The sequence below is a fragment of the Brachypodium distachyon genome, chromosome 1, assembly GCF_000005505.3.
Source record: "Brachypodium distachyon strain Bd21 chromosome 1, Brachypodium_distachyon_v3.0, whole genome shotgun sequence".
Classification (NCBI taxonomy): Eukaryota; Viridiplantae; Streptophyta; class Magnoliopsida; order Poales; family Poaceae; genus Brachypodium; species Brachypodium distachyon.
In genome coordinates, this window is record NC_016131.3 from 68,447,845 (window position 1) to 68,467,387 (window position 19,543).

Genomic DNA, 19,543 nt, shown 5'->3' on the forward strand with positions numbered 1-19,543 from the left:
ACACCTACAGGACGTGCAGCTCACCACCGTGGCTGCTTTGGCCTGCTGACCATGCATCCTTATCCTGTGATGATAAATTGACAACGGAACTCCGACGGTAATTGACAATGATTGCATTACAAACGTGTTGAATAAGAAACTAGAAAGTACTTATATGCCACCACCTTGGTATCATATATACTCCGTATTAAATTAGTTAGATATATAGAGATGGAGTCAATTAATTACCAAGAATTTGTACTCTTTTGTAAAATATTGTAAACAGAGGGGCATCACTCCCGTTACTAATTAGGAGTTCAGTTCTAAGAGTGGTCTTGCAGGATTTGGCCGATAATAACAGTGGGCTTGCCTAAGCAGGGATGCACCTGTCTGACTACTGCATCAGCATTTTCGTTTCAAAGTGCATGTACATTAGGCTTGTACTAAATCAAACTTTGTCAATTTTAAAACGAGTTTGTAAATAAAACAGGGACATATACAACACAAAACTAGTACCATTAGGAATATTATCAAATGTAATTTAATATTTATTTGTTTGATGTTACAAATGTTGATATTTTTTTGAGATTTGTTGATAATTAATTTCTCAGTCAACGCGCCTAAGCCGTCGGTCTGTGCGCTAATGTCTGGTGTGTGTGCCCTTTTCTGGTTGTCGTTTTTTTTTTGAGGGGATTCTGGTTGTCGTCTGATTACATGGGCTGCAGTGGTGTGCTTTGTAGTGGGCTTATGGTATTATATGGGCTCAGACCAGTAAGGTTTTGTTTTGTGTTTTTTCGCAGTGTTTGTGACTTAGATGGCAGTTTGTTTGTTATTCTAAAAAGAAAAAAAATGTTGAAAGCAGATTCAACCTGGTCTGAAGTGCGCGTGACCAAAGCCACGGGACAGGCACCGAGAGCCAGCACCGACAGCGCTTCCGGCCTGAAGTGTGCCGTGCGCGCATTAGACCAAAAGCAAATCACCAGATCAACTTATCAATTTGGAAATCATTCGAGAGTGCTTCGTAACACTCCAGTAAATAAAAATCAGAGGCGCGTCCGCCACACTCACTCACTGACCTAACTTTCCCACGTACGGATTTCCGTCGTAATAAGCTCTTCCGGTTCCGGGTGCAGCTGTGCTCCTTTCCACTATGGCCCAGTTAACAAGCCTTCTTCTAGTACCATTGCCAATACGTAAACTAGGGCCGATAAGACAACGACAGAGCGGGCCTGAATCAGTGGGCCATTTACTAACACGAAAGTGGGCCAGGCTTTCCATTGCTGGCCTTATCCTCCATTTGTATACTGCCCAGCACTGCTCCACCCCATACGCGCATCATGGCGCTCCTCGCCGGCGATCGGCCAATGGGGCAATGACACGGCGGACGGGGGATTCCCGGCGGTACGGCGGCCACACGCGCGGGCGTGTGATGGCCACGCGGCGCGCGAGTAAACAAAGCCATACTGCCATTACTGCGAGTCCGCGCTGGACTCCAGAGCGCAAAAGGCAGCTTTAGCTCAGCCTAGCTTAGCGCCGGACGGACCGAAAATTCGCCGCGGGCCCTCGAGCCGTCGCGCGACCGCAAGTACGCCCCTCCTCTGCTTCCCTCCGTCCGCTAGCTCCTCGCTTATTTATAGAGCCCGCGAGCCGGGCAGAGTGGAGCAGATAGCAGGTAGCTGATTCATCAGCAGCAAGCCAGCAAAGAGTGCAGTAGCTACTAGCTAGCTAGCAAGCAACTCCAGAGCTCTCGCAAGCTAGCTAGCTCGATCTAGCTACGTACACACTCCATCGCCGATCGCTTTTGCTGTTTCTGGCCAGAGGTACGCAAGCGTACGCTTAATTTCCTATATGTGCATTCTGTTTCTGCTTGGATTCAGCTTCTGTTCGTATAATCTATCTGTTGGAAGTTGTACGGCTGCAAATCGGCAATCTATCTGTCTCTTGTGCTTTTGCAAGAGACAGAGCATTGGATAAAAGCTCGATATATCGTCGGCCCTAGCGCCTAACTAATGTCTTTGAGGCATGGCTGAGTTCTACAGTTACTGATCTCGAGTTCTCGACGACGTGCCTAAATGTACCGACGTTTCAACTTCAAGTAGAGTATGTGATTGCTAATTTAGTATACGTGTAACCACTAACCGATCGAGCAAGTGCGAGCGTTTTCCCAACCACTAGTCCGGTGGTCGTGTCTCTGTCCATGGAGAGACGGACTGCAGTACGTCTGGTCGATCGTTGCAGTACATAAGAAGCCGGAGAAGTTAGCTGAACGATCTGCACACTTCTGTGTACTCTGCATCACTCTGCAGTACGCCACTATATATATGTACGTAAGTAGTTGTCCAAACAATGCATATATGTATACATGCAGTTCAGGAATAAAAAACACGCTAATAATAAGAATTTATTCCGTTCCATAGGTATATATACACCAGAAAGAATTGATGCCAATATTCTTCGTGCGCTATGAAACTTTACCCCTGTTCATGTGTCGAATGGTGGTTTTCTAAAGTTGGCTGGCGCCGGTCCAAAGTTCGCCTTGTTGCTGTTACAAAAAGGAAGAGCGAGCAGCTGGCCGGGTGACTACACGCCAGACGATTTTTTCGATATCGTGAAGCTGCATGCACCTTTTTGTTCGTTCATTTCAACCAAGCAATCGAAAGCTAGCAGGCACGATCTATCAAGATGGTATTAGTCTCCTAAAGCTGCTTAACTAATGGCCGTGACGCAGCTCGCATTTCAGCCTGCTTTTCTTGATTATATATGAACATAATATCTTTTATATGTGTGGCTTCTCTTTTGTTGCTTTTATATCGAGTGACGGACATCCTAGATAAAACAATCTGATCAAGTATTTTTTTTATCCACGGGTACTTATCAAATGCAAGGCTTATTTGGACGCCGGGATTGTTTTTGTTATTTTAGTTTAGATTTTTGAACTAAATACCTGAGCTCTGTAAGGGTTTGTTCCGTTAACCATTTCCTGGAGGTATTGAAAAGAAATTGGACTGCAATCTCCCATCATTCACTCTTAATCCCACCAAGAATGATTCAACCGAACGAGCCCTAAAAGAATAGTCCTCATCCAAAGATGCAGCCCCGCATGAATAGAAGTCCGCATGAGTATACATGACTGGTCAAATGCAGGAGACATGTAGTTTTAATTGTATGTTGTTTTATTAGTGTAGTGGCTACTATTTCTAGCTATGGTTTGGTCCTTTGTTCTAGCTGTGGCACGTCACACTTTCTTGATAGCATATACTTTCCCTTACTTTCTATAGTGATAACGGACATGAATTTAGGACAAAGTACATGACAGAAATATGCAACAAACACAACGACTATTATTGTCCGAGATGAAAATTTGTTCAGCCAGAAGTTTTAAGGATGATATCATGGAAGATTTTCTTTTGAACTAGCCGGTCCCTGGTACGACACAACACTGTATCAAGCTTAGTGTCACATCCATGCGTTGCATTTTCCTCAAACGTGTTCTGGAGTTTCAAGTGAAAAGTCATATCTGGCTATTTGTAGCTTTATATTGAAACGCCGGTCTTAGGCAAGATATTCTTGGGGAAACTTTGATCTAAATTTCTTTAGTATATATGCCTTTAGGAGAATTAGAGAATATATATTTACCAAACATAGCATCCTTAGTCTAGTACGTCATCATTCACAACTCTCGGATCGATATGTCCAAAGCGGTGGGGATGGAAATGACAACTTTGATAGGACATCGTTATCCATGGTAAAGTAAAATTCTCCGCTACTTTATTTTTCATTTATGTCCTTTAAATATGGCGAAGTATCCGGTGAAAACCCTCATTCGGTGCAAACTCCATAAAAACCACGTTTATAAGTTTCAAAAAAATTCTAAAAAAATATCATATGTTGGGACTGTGATGTTCTACAAACCTGCAAAATTTCAAGTTCAAAATCGAAAGCATTTGGGAGAAATTAAAAAGAGAAATTTACAATGAATAGTGTCAAACACTGAAAAACCACTATTCATGCAGAATTTGTCTTTTTTGCTGCTACCAAACGAATTTAGTTTGGACTTGAAATTTTACACATATATAAAACATCACTTTTCTAACATAAGTGATTTTTTTGAGAATTTTTTAAACTTTTTTCGATGGAGTTTTCGCAGTTTGCACCGTAGAGGTGGTTTTCACCGGATACTTCGCCTTTAAATATATAGCACAATCTAATTGTGCATCCTATGAATGGAGATGCAGAGTAGGTCTGTATGATGCCTTGTTAATTTGGCAATATATTATTATTCACTAAGAGATAATTTGGTCATGTTCACTCGGTATTAGAGACAAAAGCATGTACCAGATGTTCGGCTTTTCGTGTATTCATCCATATCATCAAGAGACGACAATAAAAAGGTTGAATATTTGGTTTATCTAGTGTGTAATGTTGTTCTCTCTTGCCTCTCTTAGTTTGAGGCTTAAAGCCTCACTGATGACTAACCACACAACACGGTCAAACGCAAGGAGCGCGGCATGGGCACGGGCATGGCATTGTGCACTCAAACAAAGGCCCAAAAAGTAGCACCCAACCCGATACAAAATAACACAGCCCATCTCAGAATTTTGAAAAATTTAGGGGGAAAAAGGAAGTCCGTCCCAGAAATTTAAAAGTTAAAGCAAAGAAGCCCATCTAATTTTTTTGAAAGTTTGTTTGATTTGTTTTTTTAATTCCATCCTAGAAAATTTTGGAGGTTTGTCCAAAAAATATTGGAAGCCCATCTTACAAAGTTTTGTAAAAAAATGAAAGTTTCTCCCTAAAGATTTGAAGTTTGTCAACGTTTATTGAAAGCTCATCTACATATTTGAAACTTCACACTTCTTCAAAATAGAAAACTGAAAGCTCCTTTTATAATTCTGATTACGGAATTTTAGTATTTCTTCTTTCAGAATCAAAAAAGGAGAGAGGGAGAGAGAGAGAGAGAGAAGTCCAAAAAAGCCTGTAATATAGAGGCCGGGCTCTCAACTCACTCGTCCGCTCGGGAAACACAGCTTTTGCTCAGAAGAAACCAGTCACTCGCTAGCCAGGGAAATTAGTTATTTCTAGGGGAAAACTACCTGGTCGAAATTGACCGCGACGCTACATGGGTGTAGACTGCAGAGCTCCGCCAACTATCATGGCACTCTTAAGCCTTCTAAAACTGAAATCGTGCTTGAGCCTTCTCATAAGGGAAGTCACACTCCCCCTCCTAGGACCCGCATTTTGTTCTCCAGGCAAGCAAAATTCCTCTGTACTTAGTATGACGACGGGAGTACTGGTGCAGACGTGCAGTATCATTGTATATGCCCAGACTGAAAGTCTGAAACATGGTCTTAGCACGTCGCGTAATCGTTCAATTTATGTCAACAGAGGGAAGAAAAAGATGGATCCAGTTTGATGTGCAAAGTAAGGTTAAAAGTAGCAAGGTATTCCGCTAGCCAATCACACATAAAAAAGAGCAACCCACCAACTTTTCGTACCGTTAGAATTATTTACTTACGTGGTTGCTCCAAACAACTAGTTGCATACATCAATAACATCATGATCATCATCTATCCCAGCACTAGTAGGACAGCTAGTGGTGCCCGATGCATAATTTATTTCTGATATTTTGGTGGACTAAAGTTAGTTTGCTTCTCATGGAAGTTGATGATAAGCTATGTTTTATGTGGTACGTTGACACAGATTGTATTACATCAGATTTTTTTAGCTCTGCAAGTACTACTCTCTCTGTCATAATTATATTTAAGGCGAATTTTATTATGTCACAGTCTCAAGTGCATTTTTCACTTCCAATATCCCTAGAATTAATTGTAAAAATGAAAAAACAAATATCAGCTTGTATAAGCACATGGTTGTACTATCGCACACCCTTCGTCATGCTTTGAGATTTGGAAAAAGGAGCTCATGGCACACAACACATGCACGTCAGTCCCATTGCAATACACTAGTATGGGGCTCACTTTTGTCTGGGTCCTAAATTTCTCTCCAACTTGTAAAAATATACAAACATAAAAGAATTTAGCAAAAATAAGATTAATATGATGATACTTTTCTCGTGTGTGAAATTTATATTTTTGTACATATAAATTAGTGGTCAAAGTTTTAAAATGTTCTTTTTTACAACATAAGTTGATTGCACGAATAATAACACGCCTTACACTTCTGGACAGAGAGAGCATGCACGCAGTACACAGCTGACTCTATTGATTACATATTCACTCACCTTTCCCTAGTAGTAGGTGATATAACCTCAAAAACCATAATGGCGATAGTTTGATAAGGTGATATCCAAATTTGATGGGAGAGCTGTCATCTCTCCATATCGGAAAGAGTTCAGAGAAAGAGAGAGAGGTACAAGTAGTGGGGAAACCAAGATGATTGCATCTTTTCATCCTCCACCTTGAAGAAGAGGAAGATTCCATAAAGAGGGGAAAGGGGGGCAAAAGGGAGACAAAATATGGAACGGGATGGCTAAGGAAACACACTGGAAAACCACTACCCTAGCTAGCTAGTCCTGCAAAGCCGAGTAACCATGTGATGTTTCTATAAACTACAGTGGTAGGAGTGTAGTGACTAGGCGATAAGCATGCACTATCTTGTAACGGGACAAAAATTTAATGAACTCGATAATGTTAGAATAGGTCGTATCTACAGCGGCAGTGCTATAATCCACATGAGAAAATCGGTGTAACTCCCGTACGTTTGAAATGCAGGAACTCCATATGTATGTACCCTACGGGCTACGAGGACAAGAAAAAAAAAACGCTGATCCAATTCGAGGTTGCCATCCATTTATCCATCCGAGGTCCCCTGCACAAGAATCTTCACACTGAAGTTTTATCCGGATCATAGCTGTCCTATAAACCTGGTCTAGCGTAGTGGCCCTTTTCCTATGCCATGCCCCCTCTTGTCCCGTCGATTGGAAATTTGGAATCCCCATCCTGTGGCGTCTCGCCGGATTCTATCACGCGGCGTGCGGCGGATGATCCGTCGGGATTTTTAATTTTCAGCCGGCAAATAAAGATTTTTTTTCCGCCACGTTTCCCGCGGGATTCCTGTGTTCCGAAAAGCAAGAGTTGATACAAGCGTGCCTGGCCTTCCCGTACTAGAGAAGAAGAGTTCCTGTGTTCCGGAAAGCAAAAGGTCGATAGAAGTGTGCCCGGCCTTCCCGTACAAGAGAAATCAGATACGAGGGGGTTTGAGTTGAAGAGAACAGAAAGGGGGGCACCAACTTGTCCAGCCAGAAAATTAAGCTGATGGATCGAGCGAGGCCATGCTGCCTACGCCGGCCGGCCGGGCGGCGCGCCGCAGCTCGCTCGCTCTCGGCCGTACCGTACGTATCACCCACCGCATAACGCAAAGCCATCCCAACGGCATGCACTGCACACGATGGATGGAAGTTGCCGGGACGCACGCAACGCTCCGTCCATCGTCACGCACTTGCGCGTTTAATCACGCAACGTAACAGCAGCAATCAATGGCCCCGTTGTTCCGCTCCATGCCAGCCCGAGCCCAAAATCCCCCTTGTTGCTCCCGTACAACTTTCCGCTTTTGCGGCGCACGGCGGCACGAGGCTAGCTAAGCTAGCACATGTCGCAGCTTGCTGTTTCCGACGTACGGCTCGTGGGCCGTGGCCGGCCGCACCCACCGGCAGAGCTAGAGCAACGCCTTTGGGCTTCTGGCCACCGCGCAGCGCCCGGCCGTCGTCGTTAATTACCCGTTTTGTCCTTGTGCCTGCCGGTTGCTTATCTGTTTTGGACTCGTTGGGGCTTCGGGCGGCCATGTACACGCACGCATCATGTTGGTGACGCACACGAGCATGCACGGGCGCCGCCCGAGCTGATCTCCTGCCTATATCGCGCGCGCGCGCCGGGATTTCTTTCTTTCTTTCTTTCGTCGTTGTAACTCGTAACGGATTCACAGATCATGTACGACCGATCACGCTGCTGGCGTCTCGCAGACCCCACACTGACACCTGCTCCTTTTCGCCTTTCGTTTCCACGTGACAGCTGATCTATAAGCGAGCGCGGCACACGCTTTGCTTGTCAGAGGGGTGTTATAAGTAGGGGGGCCGAACTGCTGCTCTGCCTGAGCACGGAACAACGAGAACGACCGACCGACCCAAGGCAAGCAAAGCAAGCAAGCATCATTTGCGTACGCGGGCTTCTCGGAGCATGGAGGATGGCGCGCCCACGACCATGACCCAGGAGAAGCGGCTGGCCGTCGTCGTCGTCGCCCCTGAAGACCCTGCTGCTGCGCCAGTACTACTGGCCAACGGAGCCGCCGCCGAGGAGCACAAGGCGGGGGAGGATCCTCCGGCGCCGCCGACCGCATTGCTGTCCGGCTGGCCCAGGAGGACAGGGCTCTACCTCTTCGTCATGAACGTCAGGTTCGTCCCATTTCCCATCCGTCCTTCGTTTCTTTTACCTTGCACCGTGTACTCCGAGCTGAAGCTTGTTTTGCTGGAGCATATGTGTCTGATCTGGGTAACTTAACTGAAATTCTGAACTGTCACAGGAGTGTCTTCAAGCTCGACGAGCTCGGATCGGAAGTGCTGCGCATTGCGGTGCCGGCATCGCTTGCTTTGGCCGCCGATCCGCTTGCTTCCCTTGTTGACACTGCATTCATCGGCCGTTTAGGTAACTATGTCATTCCTAGCAATCTGTATGATGCACTGTGGTCCTGCTAGCTGTTTCTGCAACAGAACAAAAAATACTATGAATTGTCTACCGCGCAGCTATTGCTGTACTATTAGCTAGTTTAGTCCCTTCAGCATCGCTGTCCTCGACAGGACAGAGCTTCTCGATTTCTACTAATCGGCGCAGTGCTAAGTTTAGATACGAGTACAAAGGGCATTCCCAAATGTGTTAGCCTTTGCTGTTTCTGTCGGTGGTATAGTCCCTACTTCATTTCCGTTTTGTCAGTTTGGTGAAGTAACAAACTTGGCTCTGCAATATTCCATGATTTGGACATATAACCGGCTCATTGGGGTGCCAAAAACTTACGAGAAATGCGCTCCAGAAAATTTCATGTTTACTGATGATAATGACCACCCTTTTTGTTGCTGTCAATGTTGTTTCGCTGATAAGACCGATCGACTTGCATGCATGTCTATTTTTTTTTTACAAACAGGCATATCTCCATTTAGCTGTTATTGGCAATAACGTTCCATGTTGTTCCCTTTTCCTTTGATTCAGTTGCATAGGTATTTTTGCACCTATTTATTCTTACTGTCAGCGTATAGGTCCTCGATTCGGTTTTGATTTGTCGTTTCACGTATCACAAAGATGTCTTGTCTAGAATCTTCCTTTCTGTGCCACTCATAATTTGTCTCTACAATTTGTACATGCTGAGTTCATCCTTTTCGTTTTGTTAACTAATCTGTTTCTGTTTTGTCGAATTACGTCACAGTAGTACCACTTCGCTATGTTTCCCTTTTATACAAAAAAAGTACGGTCCTTTTCAAAGATACTTATTGAGTTCTGCGCTTTTAGTATGCCCGATTGTCATTTTCCTTTGTGTGTTTAAGCAAGTTACGGAAGATAGTTTTATTAGTTTGTTCCATATAAGAGTTAAGCTGCTGCGATCTGAAATTTAATTCTATGAATCTGTGCACAATTGATCGATGATCAGGTTCGGTGGAGATAGCTGCTGTTGGTGTCTCAATTGCTATATTTAACCAAGTATCCAAAGTCTGCATATACCCCCTTGTTAGCGTAACAACATCATTCGTCGCTGAAGAGGACGCCATCATTAGCAAATACCTGGAAGAAAACAGCAGCCAAGACCTGGAGAAAGCTCCTGTGGATTCAGAAGCCAGCAATGTTCCTGTATCTGGTACTTGCAACATATATCTGGTTTCAGATTTCTGAATATCGACTTGATTTTACCTCAGGACTGAAGTATTCTGCATGAATCTTTATGTCAAACTCTGTTTCCAGGTGCAGAGTGTGTCAATTCTTGTATCCCAACAGAGTGTACTGATCTATCCAATCAAGGGTGCAAGAGAAAGTACATACCTTCTGTGACATCGGCGTTAATAGTTGGTTCATTTCTTGGGCTGGTTCAGGCTGTGTTCCTGATCTTTTCAGCCAAAGTTGTACTGGGCATCATGGGTGTGAAACATGTATGTGTCATTGCCTTCTTCCCCTGCTAGCCTCAATTTAAGTATCTCGTTTGTTATTATCATCCGTGATGCTTATTTGTTTACATGACTCTATTCCAGGATTCACCGATGCTAGAACCCGCAGTTCGGTACCTGAAGATCAGATCGCTTGGTGCTCCTGCTGTTCTACTGTCTTTGGCAATGCAGGGCGTTTTCCGGGGTTTCAAAGACACAAAGACACCGTTATATGCCACCGGTAAGAGCATCATCAGCTGATGAGTTACATTCTTTCAACTGGCATACATATTTCTATTACAATCAATGCAAAGATTTGAAGAGAAGCATCACTGACGTTACTAACATTTTCCTTCCAATTTTTTTCTCAGTGGTCGGAGATGCAGCAAATATCATCCTAGACCCAATTTTGATGTTCGTTTGCCACATGGGCGTCACTGGTGCAGCCGTTGCCCATGTTGTTTCCCAGTAGGTTTTCACTAGTAGTACCATCTGCAGCTCATTTGTTTCAGTGATCAGCCTGTCCTGATTTCTCTGGATTCTATCTTCATCGCAGGTACCTTATAACCATGATCTTGATATGCCGGCTCGTCCAGCAAGTTGATGTTATCCCACCGAGCCTCAAATCCCTGAAATTTGGGCGGTTCCTTGGATGTGGTGAGATACCATTGGGATACCTGAAACTGGATAACAACATCTCTGACTGGTCCCCTAGAAATATGGTTCTAAAAGCTCCTCCCTTTTCTTCTTCCTTCAGGATTCCTGCTGCTAGCGAGGGTCGTGGCCGTGACCTTCTGCGTCACCCTGGCTTCGTCGCTGGCTGCCCGCGACGGGGCGACTATCATGGCCGCCTTCCAGATCTGCTGCCAGCTCTGGCTCGCTACGTCGCTCCTCGCCGACGGGTTGGCCGTCGCAGGGCAGGTGCGCATTCTCACAGACTAGACCATGGATGGATGGAGATGCAGTTTCAGAATCCAGAGAGTTTACTGAACTTGGGTGTCTTTGTGGATGGGTTGTTCTTGCAGGCGGTGCTTGCAAGCGCGTTCGCCAAGAATGATAACAACAAGGTGGTTGCCGCGACGTCTCGGGTCCTGCAGCTGAGCATTGTTCTCGGGATGGGTCTCACCGTGGTGCTCGGCCTTTTCATGAAGTTCGGCGCCGGCGTTTTCACGAAAGACGCCGCCGTGATCGACGTCATCCACCGAGGCATCCCGGTAAGAAAAAAAAAACATGAGAGCAACATATAAGCTGTCGATGGTAATATTTTTTCCAGGATTCAGACACTGAAAATGCCTCTGTTTTGTGGTTCAGTTTGTTGCCGGCACGCAGACTATAAACGCCCTGGCGTTCGTCTTCGACGGCATCAACTTCGGAGCGTCAGATTACACTTACTCCGCTTACTCCATGGTACTGTAAATCCTTACAGACCTGCTGACAAAACACAAGCTACCGCATAATTTTTTTAGCTCTGAAACTATTTTCCATGACAAACCTTCAGGTTGGCGTGGCGGCTATATCCATACCGTGCCTGGTGTATCTATCCGCGCACAACGGATTCATCGGTATATGGGTCGCGCTGACGATCTACATGAGCCTGAGGACCATAGCTAGCACCTGGAGGTATGAAAAATACACTAGCCATAGTACCACCTTATCCTCCTCGGTGCCTCCTTATCATCAGTAACCGCCCGGCTCCTTATCAATTGGGACTCGTCTAAGTCTGTGTCTTGCATCTGCAGGATGGGGGCGGCCAGGGGGCCATGGGTGTTCCTCCGGAAGGGATGGTGATCGGCTCGGAAGATCGACAGCGATTTATTTTTACAGTACATTGCTGGTAGATAGCCATGCATGCTCATTCCCATGTAACTAAATAACAATTATAGTGTAGTACATATGTTTTCTTGTTGGGTTAAGCTTGGGATATTGGAGTACATAGGTGGGACCTATTGCTCTACGGCCTCCTGGCTTTGGTTGGGGAGAGGCTACTCTGATCCTGTGATTCATGTTGTTGTTCATTCTGTGCCGGTGATGGCAATTTAATTGGACCATTGCTCTGTACTGCCATACGCTGATACATTGGTTTGGTTTCTCTCTGTCTCTAATGTTACCGTGGTCTCTAATTGGACCATTGCTCTATACTACCATTACGCTGATACTGGCCAAGAGTATATTTGCAATGAGAATTGACATAAATCTGCGGATTGTAATCCCATTTTAGCTTTCGATCGGACGAGTTTTCGTTGCACACAAAATTACTTCCATCTCACAGGAAAATGTTACCATTATCAAAATAAATAATGGATGGAAACATCTCAGAAAACAAAGTTTCCGTAGTATAATGTATTTATGTTGCTGTGTACAGAAACAATGTTTTGGACCTTGCGATTAGTTTGGTTTTATTGCTTCTATAAATAGTCCAATCGTATGCAAGGATTAGACTGCTTATCACTGTTTCCCATCCGCTAACCACAATTTCTTATAACTGTACATGCTCATGTCATAGCTCACAATTGTCACAATTTCATGCAGGCTCAAGCTCTTCAAACTTTTGCATTCGGTCGAGACAGCAAGAAATTTGAACTGTGTTTAGCTTGCCTAGGAAAAGATAAAATATGGGATATCAAACTTACCAGTTATTGACGAACAGAGCAGTGAATGTCAATATATTACTAGACAGAGAACAATCTAGGATTAAAACAAAAAACTACGGACAATCAATGTTCTCAAGGGCTTGATATCACATACATCGTGGCACACAAATCAGTATAACAACTACAGGTATACATCATCAATTTTCTCGACTTATCAATTACGTCAAAACTGGGAGTAGAAACAGCATGCGTACCAGCCAATTAGGTACATGCAGAAATTTTGAGGCCACCAAAACAATAAAGTTTGTGTGTCCACAGAGAACATTTCTGAGGCCGAAACTATGCTTCTAGCGTTGCCCTAAATTTATGGCCTGGCAGAGAACAGACATCAGGCTCCAGGTGTGAATGGGCTACATCTCATGCTATCCTTACTGACCAATCATCCACCACACGAACATTGGGTCTCCTGACTGTTGGTGCAACAGAGCTCGAACCACTCCGCAAACTAATTGGTCCCAGTTCAATTTCCACTTCTTGGTTCCCAGGTTCAATAACAGCCTTTTTTGCTCTGGATGACAACCCAAGGACTATAATTCTTTCAATCACACACTCAGTCGAAAATTCCTTCTTGCCTGGATGATTGGGTGCAATATTGGTCGAAGTTAGCTTATTGTCTGCAAATACAAAACGTCGATGGATGAACGCCCCTTGTTGATAATCGTAACTTTTCCCGTCATCCACATAAAGTTCACCTTCTGCAGCACCCGAGCTATTGAGCGCTATCACCTGGTCATTCAAAATTACACAGTTAAATAGTATACTTGAAAAAAAAACTGTACTAGTTATGTAGCTAATAGCTACAGTACATCAAAACAGATTTGCATGGTCATACATTAAGCTGGTTTTACTTTGCAGAAGTTATGCATGTACAAATGCTCAGTTCAAGCAATGAAATCAGATCTACCCTTGTCCAACAGACCAATGACTCAAGCAATTTCAATATTGAAAAAATGATGTATAACTGATCATCAGAACACGAGTGATGAATGCGGAATGTAGGCTGTAGCTAATTAAGTAGCTTCACATGCAACATTTCTTTAGTAAGAAGTAAAGGTTCACATCCAACTTTTCTTTAGGAAAAAATTTCAATATTGAAAAAAATGATGTATAACTGATTATCAGAACAAGAGTGACGAATGGGGAAAGTAGCTAATTAAGTAGTTTCACATGCAACATTTCTGTAGTAGAAAAGTAAAAGTTTGCATCCAACTTTTCTTTAGTTAAAATTATTATGAGATACCAGGTAGATATTAACACAATTAAGTATTAATGATAATTTACAATCAAAGAAATAAAAGAGTAACTGAATTATGAGTTACCCAAGAAGAAGACGAGTACTGAATCATTTAAATGGCTTTTTCATATGAAAACATGTAAAACATACCAGGGTGTACGGATCGTTCACCATCTGAGTAGAACTGCGCCTGAATCTATCTTTTCTTGGTACAATTGTACCTGCCCTTAGGAAGCTTGGTATGCTATCTTCTGAAACTTCTAGCTTGTGTGACACACTTCCCTTGTATGGAGATCCATTTCTCAAGTCATACCATGACTCTTTTCCAGGAAGGTAAACCGACACTGATTTCTGGCCCTGCATGAAGATATAACATATTAACAGGCAAGTTACATTTTCCCAGTAAAATACTACCGTATAAGTTATTTAGGGAAAAGATACACAAGCTAACTTGCCTCTTCGTAAATTCCTTGTGCTAAAATGCTTGGCCCAACCATAAATGCCTCACCATTATTATAAGTTTCCTTGTCATCAGGAAATTCCAACCACAAAGGGCGCATAACAGGAACACCAGTTATACTGGCCTCCTTGAACAGTGTGTAATAATAGGGTAACAATGAATACCTCATATGTATGGCCTCCCTCATGAGGGCAGTTCTTCGCTCACTGTAGTAAGTACAAAGATTATGTTAGCCTTGAAACGAACATCTTTACCATCTCTGTTTCCCAAACTAAGTTTCTTAAAGTAAAATTTCTAGATTACAAGTGTGAAGTCACATCATGATGATCTTTTTTTCTCGATTATCAGGCATTTTTTCCAAAGGAGATTATCAACCAGGTGAGAACTTCAAATAAACCAGATTTCATAAAGTTCAGCATTTGTGGCATTACCCAAATAACCATGGCTCCCGTCTCTTGGTATCATGGTGAGCATGACCTCTAAAGAAAGGATAAAAAGCTCCTACTTGGTACCAACGCACCAACAGGTCAGGTTCTGGATTACCAAAGAATCCACCAATATCCGCACCTGCCAAAGCTTCACATGTTAGTAAGGCTTCTAACATCAGAATTACTGAGGTGAAAATTGTAAGGTAGGTCCACCCACCAGAGAAGGTCATGCCAGTAAGACCAAGAGTTAAAACCATCGGAATAGAAGATTTAAGATGATCCCAATCTGCAGTATTGTCACCGGTCCAAACTGCCCCATAACGTTGACTTCCAGCAAAGAAGGCCCTTGACAAAACAAAGGGCCTGTCTTTTCCCTCACCTCGCTTGAGAAGCCCATCTGATGTAGCCATATGGAAGTAGTATCCATATGCATTGTGCAGTTCTCGGTGTTCAACATTACCATAGTGTATTATATCCCTAGGCATGGTAACCTTTCAAGGAAAAAAAAATACGATCAAGATTGATTCATGCGCAGATTGTTTCGATTATGTTCCCGTATGCTTTATCTTCACAAGATAATGTATAGGCATATTACAAATCAGTGACATACCTCAGGGCCGTTGAAGACTGATGGCTCGTTCATGTCATTCCAAATATACAGTGTTGGAGTTGATCCCTTGTAGTTTTGATAGGAGAACTTGTCAGCCCACCAGTCACGTATCTCAGGGTTCAACATGTCAGGATATGATGATGCCCCAGGCCAGCACCATCCATCGTAGTCTTTCCCACTCGCATCTTTCACATAGTACCCCTTTGCAGTAGCTTCCTCATGGAGGTAGTATCCACTGTCTCTCTTCATATGTGGGTCTACAATAGTTACCATCTTCCTCCCCTTATCTGCTATCTTCCGTTGCATCTCCTCTGGGTTTGGGAATGTTGAGCGGTCCCATGTGAAGTATCGCTTGCCATCAGTGTGTTCAATGTCAAGCCAGAGCACGTCATATGGAATATCGTGCTCATCAAACCCTGAATCCACTCCGGCAACATCCTCCTCATCCCGGTAGTTCCAACGGCACTGGTGATATGCCACTGCAAACTGCTGTGGCATAGAGGGTGCACCAGTAACACTGATGTACTGCTTGATCACATCCTTTGGCTCGGATCCAACAAAGAAGAAAGCATCAACAACACCAGCCTCTGCCATCCACAGAGTGTCAATCCGGCCATTCTCCGCAGATGCAGTGCCATCCCACCCTGGTGCAAGCACATCAATCTGCATCTCCGCAGCGTTGAGCCAGAAGAATCCTGAAGACGCCCCCGCACCATGTGCGATCATGAAGGGGATCGACCCATACAGCCCAAAGGGCGACTCATGGAGGTACTCAAACACATCGAGGTTGAAGAGGCGGTAAGGCTCAGACTCCTCAACCCCCGGGCCACGGGTGGGGCGGAGGGCGAGCGATGTGGAGCCATGCTCGGGGAGGCCATACACGAAGTCGGCGCCGTGGAAGGAGACATCGAAGGTGATGGACTGCGGGCCGCGGGGGCGCGAGTCGGTGTGGCTCCGGAAGTGCTCCTCCCAGGTCTCGCCCTCGGGCTTCGACTCCTGCAACGGCTCGAAGTCGAAGAGGCCGTGGGAGTTGAAGGAGAGCACGGGATTGCCTGAGCCAGCTCGGCGGACGGTCAGCTCGAACGGATCGTGCTTGACGACGACGTCGAGGTCGGAGGAGAGCGCGACGGTGGAGACGCCATCGACGGTCTTGGGTTTGGAGAGGTGGAGCTTGCGGGAGTCAACGTCGGGGAGGAGGACATCGGGGACGCGGAAGCGGCGGTTAGGCGGCGTGCTGGTGGAGTAGTCCTCGTCGATCTGGAGCCGTAGAGCGTGCGGGGGCAGCGCGGAGAGGCGGAGGAGGAGCGGGCGGGGGCGGGAGGGGTGGGAGAGCGCGGCGGTGAGGGAGCCGTCGGGGGAGATGGCGAGGGAGCCGGCGGCGAGGGAGAGCGGCGCGTCGAGGGAGTGCGGGGCGCGGGTGCGTGCGCGCTTGCAGAAGGGGGTCTGGTTGCAGTTGCGGAACTCGTCCTTCTTCCAGGCGAGCACGGCGGGGGAGGCGAGAAGGAGGAGGAGCAGGGGGAGGCGGAGGAGCAGCCGCCGGGGATCCATGGCCGCGGCGTCGGCACGGGTGGATCTGGTCTGGTGGGACGGTGGAGCAGCGTGCTAGCGTCCCTCGGCCAGAGTCTTTGGAGAAGTGGGTCTGTCGCCGTTCGATGGATGGGCCGGTCGTGCGGTCATATTGGGCTTGTAGCGGGCCTTGCTATGTGCTACATTTGGAGAGAACTGTCGACATGTCCTTCGAAACGGTTTCCAATAGTTTCACTTTGGAGGCCTGCCGCCGGATCGCAGGCGTGGATTTTCCGATTTTTAACGGTCAGGGAGTAAAATAAAATCTTTAACTTCATGCTGCTCATGACTCATGAGTACCCAGTTGCATCAACCTTGTAATCCAAGACATCCGTCGCCCGTAAAACAGTGCACATGTAGCACAGCTGCGGTCCATGATGAAACATAATAGCGGCGTGGCGCACGGGTGTTGCAGTTGATAATTGCCATGATTAATTACCAAAAGTCCACCATATCTTATGATCTCATCCCGTTGTCGTACGATGATCCTAGTGAAGCATGGCACTTCCTGCATGCCCTGCTGCTAAACGGCCAATGTAGTTTTGGAAAGGTCATTTGGATAGTTTTGCAATGTCATTTGCTCGTTCAGAGTAGCAGCCGTTAATTCTAATGTCTCATTCGGACCCTAAAACATCGTTAATCAGGCCGAAGCATTCAGAGGCTCAGAGCGACACTTTCTACTTTGAAATATGAAATACTACTAGGAGTAGGAGACTAGCGCGCTTGTCTGAGTGAGTTGGGGTCGATGTATGCATGCAGAAATTACGGCACGTGCACTCATAACCTCGCTCCGTTTCGATCAGTGCTATGGCAAAAGGCTTAAGTGCTAACCATGATGGACGATTGTCATTATGCCAGCCGGGCCACTCGATGAAATCCTGCCTGTCAAGTCAAAATTATCGGTTGTAATGTAATCTCATACCACTATACCAGTCCTTAGTTCTCCGCCCTTCTTTTGCCAAAGTTGGACGCAACCCCGCCACAGATTATCATTTCCCGTGTCATCGATCGATTGAAGACCCTTTTGCTCCTACATATAAGCGATCCACAAGCAGATTCACAGTTCCACACACCCCACGGGCAAGCCAACTCTGCGCGCTGAATGAACTGAGCGCGCAGCTGAAGACAACGTATCGACGTAAGTCATGGCGGCCTCTGGCAATGGCAATGGCATCGGCGCGGAGGAGCAGGAGCTGCCGCTGTTCCAGCACCCGTCCTCCCCGTGCGCCTACTACGTGCAGAGCCCCTCGGCGGCGTCGCACACCCTCAGCAGCTGCCACCCGGCGTCCGAGTCCACCTGCACGGCGCTCATCCTCTCCCCGTTCCCCGACGCCGCCGCCCGCCATGACCAGGAGCAGGAGGCCTCCCGCCTCGCGCTGCTCTCCCGCTACTCCTCCTCCCGCGGCTCCAACAACTCCTTCCTCCTCACCGACAAGAGTACCACCAAGCCCCCCGCCGCCATCCCCCGAAACAACAACAACAACAACCGCCGGCAGGTTCTCCGGGTGCTCTCCGCCGGGCGAGAATCCGCAAGCGACGACGAAGACGACGAGGAGCGGAACAGGAGCGGGGCGTGGAGGTACGTGAAGCTGGACCCGGAGGCTTCCTGCTGCTGCATCGCGTTCCAGGTGGCGTGGCGGGTGGGCATCAGCCTGGCGGTCGCGCTGCTCGTCTTCGTCGCGGCCACCAGCCCTTCCCGCCCCGGCGTCTCCTTCAAGGTCGGGAAGGTCGAGCGGTTCAGCCTCGGGGAAGGCCTCGACGGCTCCGGCGTGATCACCAGCTTCCTCGACTGCAACTGCTCCGTGGAGATGGCCGTCGAGAACCACTCCAGGGTCTTCGCCCTGCGGCTCCTCCCTGACGACACGCTGCTCCAGATGTCCTTCGGGAGCTTCGCCTTCGCGGCCTCACGAGGGGTGGATCAGCAGGGGCCGGGCGAAGATTTTGTTGTTGGGCCGGGAGCCAAGTCGACGGTGAGGCTCTTCGTGGCGGCCAGGGAGAAGCCCATGTACGCGGCGGGCCGTGGGATGCAGGACATGCTCGAGTCAAAAGAGGGCGCCGTGCCGGTGGCCATCACGGTGAGGGCCCGGTCGAGGTACCGCGTGGTGGGGAGCCTTGTCAGGCTCACGTACCGCCACGACTCCCGGTGCGTCGTGTACCTTAGGAGGAGGACGCCCAGGAGGGACGACGCCCTCGCCGCCGCTGGCGCCGCCACCTGCTCCGACGCGACTTCATAATTAGCACTGCGCTGAACTGCACGCAGTCTGGTGTGTGCGAGACTGCGAGCAGTATATATACATCTTGGTTGAGGATTTGCCCATTCTCGGGAAATGTTTCAGTCACGTGCGGGAAATGGATTTTGTGGTTGGCTTTGGCTTGTGCAAATTGTCGACTACAAGCATATGGTCAGGAATTTGTGAAATACTCCCCTTAATTCCAAGATGCTACTACAAGCACATGGTCTGGAGTATCATGGAAACAAA

At 46.6% G+C, this 19,543-nt stretch overlaps 3 protein-coding genes across 3 annotated transcripts; 2 read left to right on the top strand and 1 right to left on the bottom strand.

Annotated features, from left to right (window-relative positions):
• The first annotated feature begins 1,588 nt into the window (after positions 1 to 1,588).
• On the top strand, positions 1,589 to 12,207 carry LOC100831075 (protein DETOXIFICATION 42). The gene is made up of 13 exons (XM_003558439.4): positions 1,589 to 1,799; positions 8,004 to 8,383; positions 8,512 to 8,633; positions 9,628 to 9,831; positions 9,936 to 10,120; positions 10,220 to 10,355; positions 10,486 to 10,582; positions 10,671 to 10,771; positions 10,872 to 11,035; positions 11,140 to 11,328; positions 11,426 to 11,521; positions 11,613 to 11,734; positions 11,854 to 12,207. The coding sequence occupies exons 2-13, from the start codon at positions 8,169 to 8,171 to the stop codon at positions 11,900 to 11,902; spliced, it is 1,680 nt and encodes a 559-aa protein (XP_003558487.1). The 5' UTR covers positions 1,589 to 1,799; positions 8,004 to 8,168; the 3' UTR covers positions 11,903 to 12,207.
• A 571-nt stretch (positions 12,208 to 12,778) lies between these two features.
• Positions 12,779 to 17,102, bottom strand: LOC100830771 (probable glucan 1,3-alpha-glucosidase). The gene is made up of 6 exons (XM_003558438.4): positions 15,498 to 17,102; positions 15,105 to 15,378; positions 14,891 to 15,026; positions 14,455 to 14,665; positions 14,150 to 14,356; positions 12,779 to 13,491 (listed from the first exon to the last, which is right to left on the bottom strand). The coding sequence occupies exons 1-6, from the start codon at positions 17,043 to 17,045 to the stop codon at positions 13,123 to 13,125; spliced, it is 2,745 nt and encodes a 914-aa protein (XP_003558486.1). The 5' UTR covers positions 17,046 to 17,102; the 3' UTR covers positions 12,779 to 13,122.
• A 935-nt stretch (positions 17,103 to 18,037) lies between these two features.
• On the top strand, positions 18,038 to 19,445 carry LOC100842927. The gene has a single exon (XM_003561834.3). The coding sequence runs from the start codon at positions 18,209 to 18,211 to the stop codon at positions 19,295 to 19,297; it is 1,089 nt and encodes a 362-aa protein (XP_003561882.1). The 5' UTR covers positions 18,038 to 18,208; the 3' UTR covers positions 19,298 to 19,445.
• Positions 19,446 to 19,543: the final 98 nt, after the last annotated feature.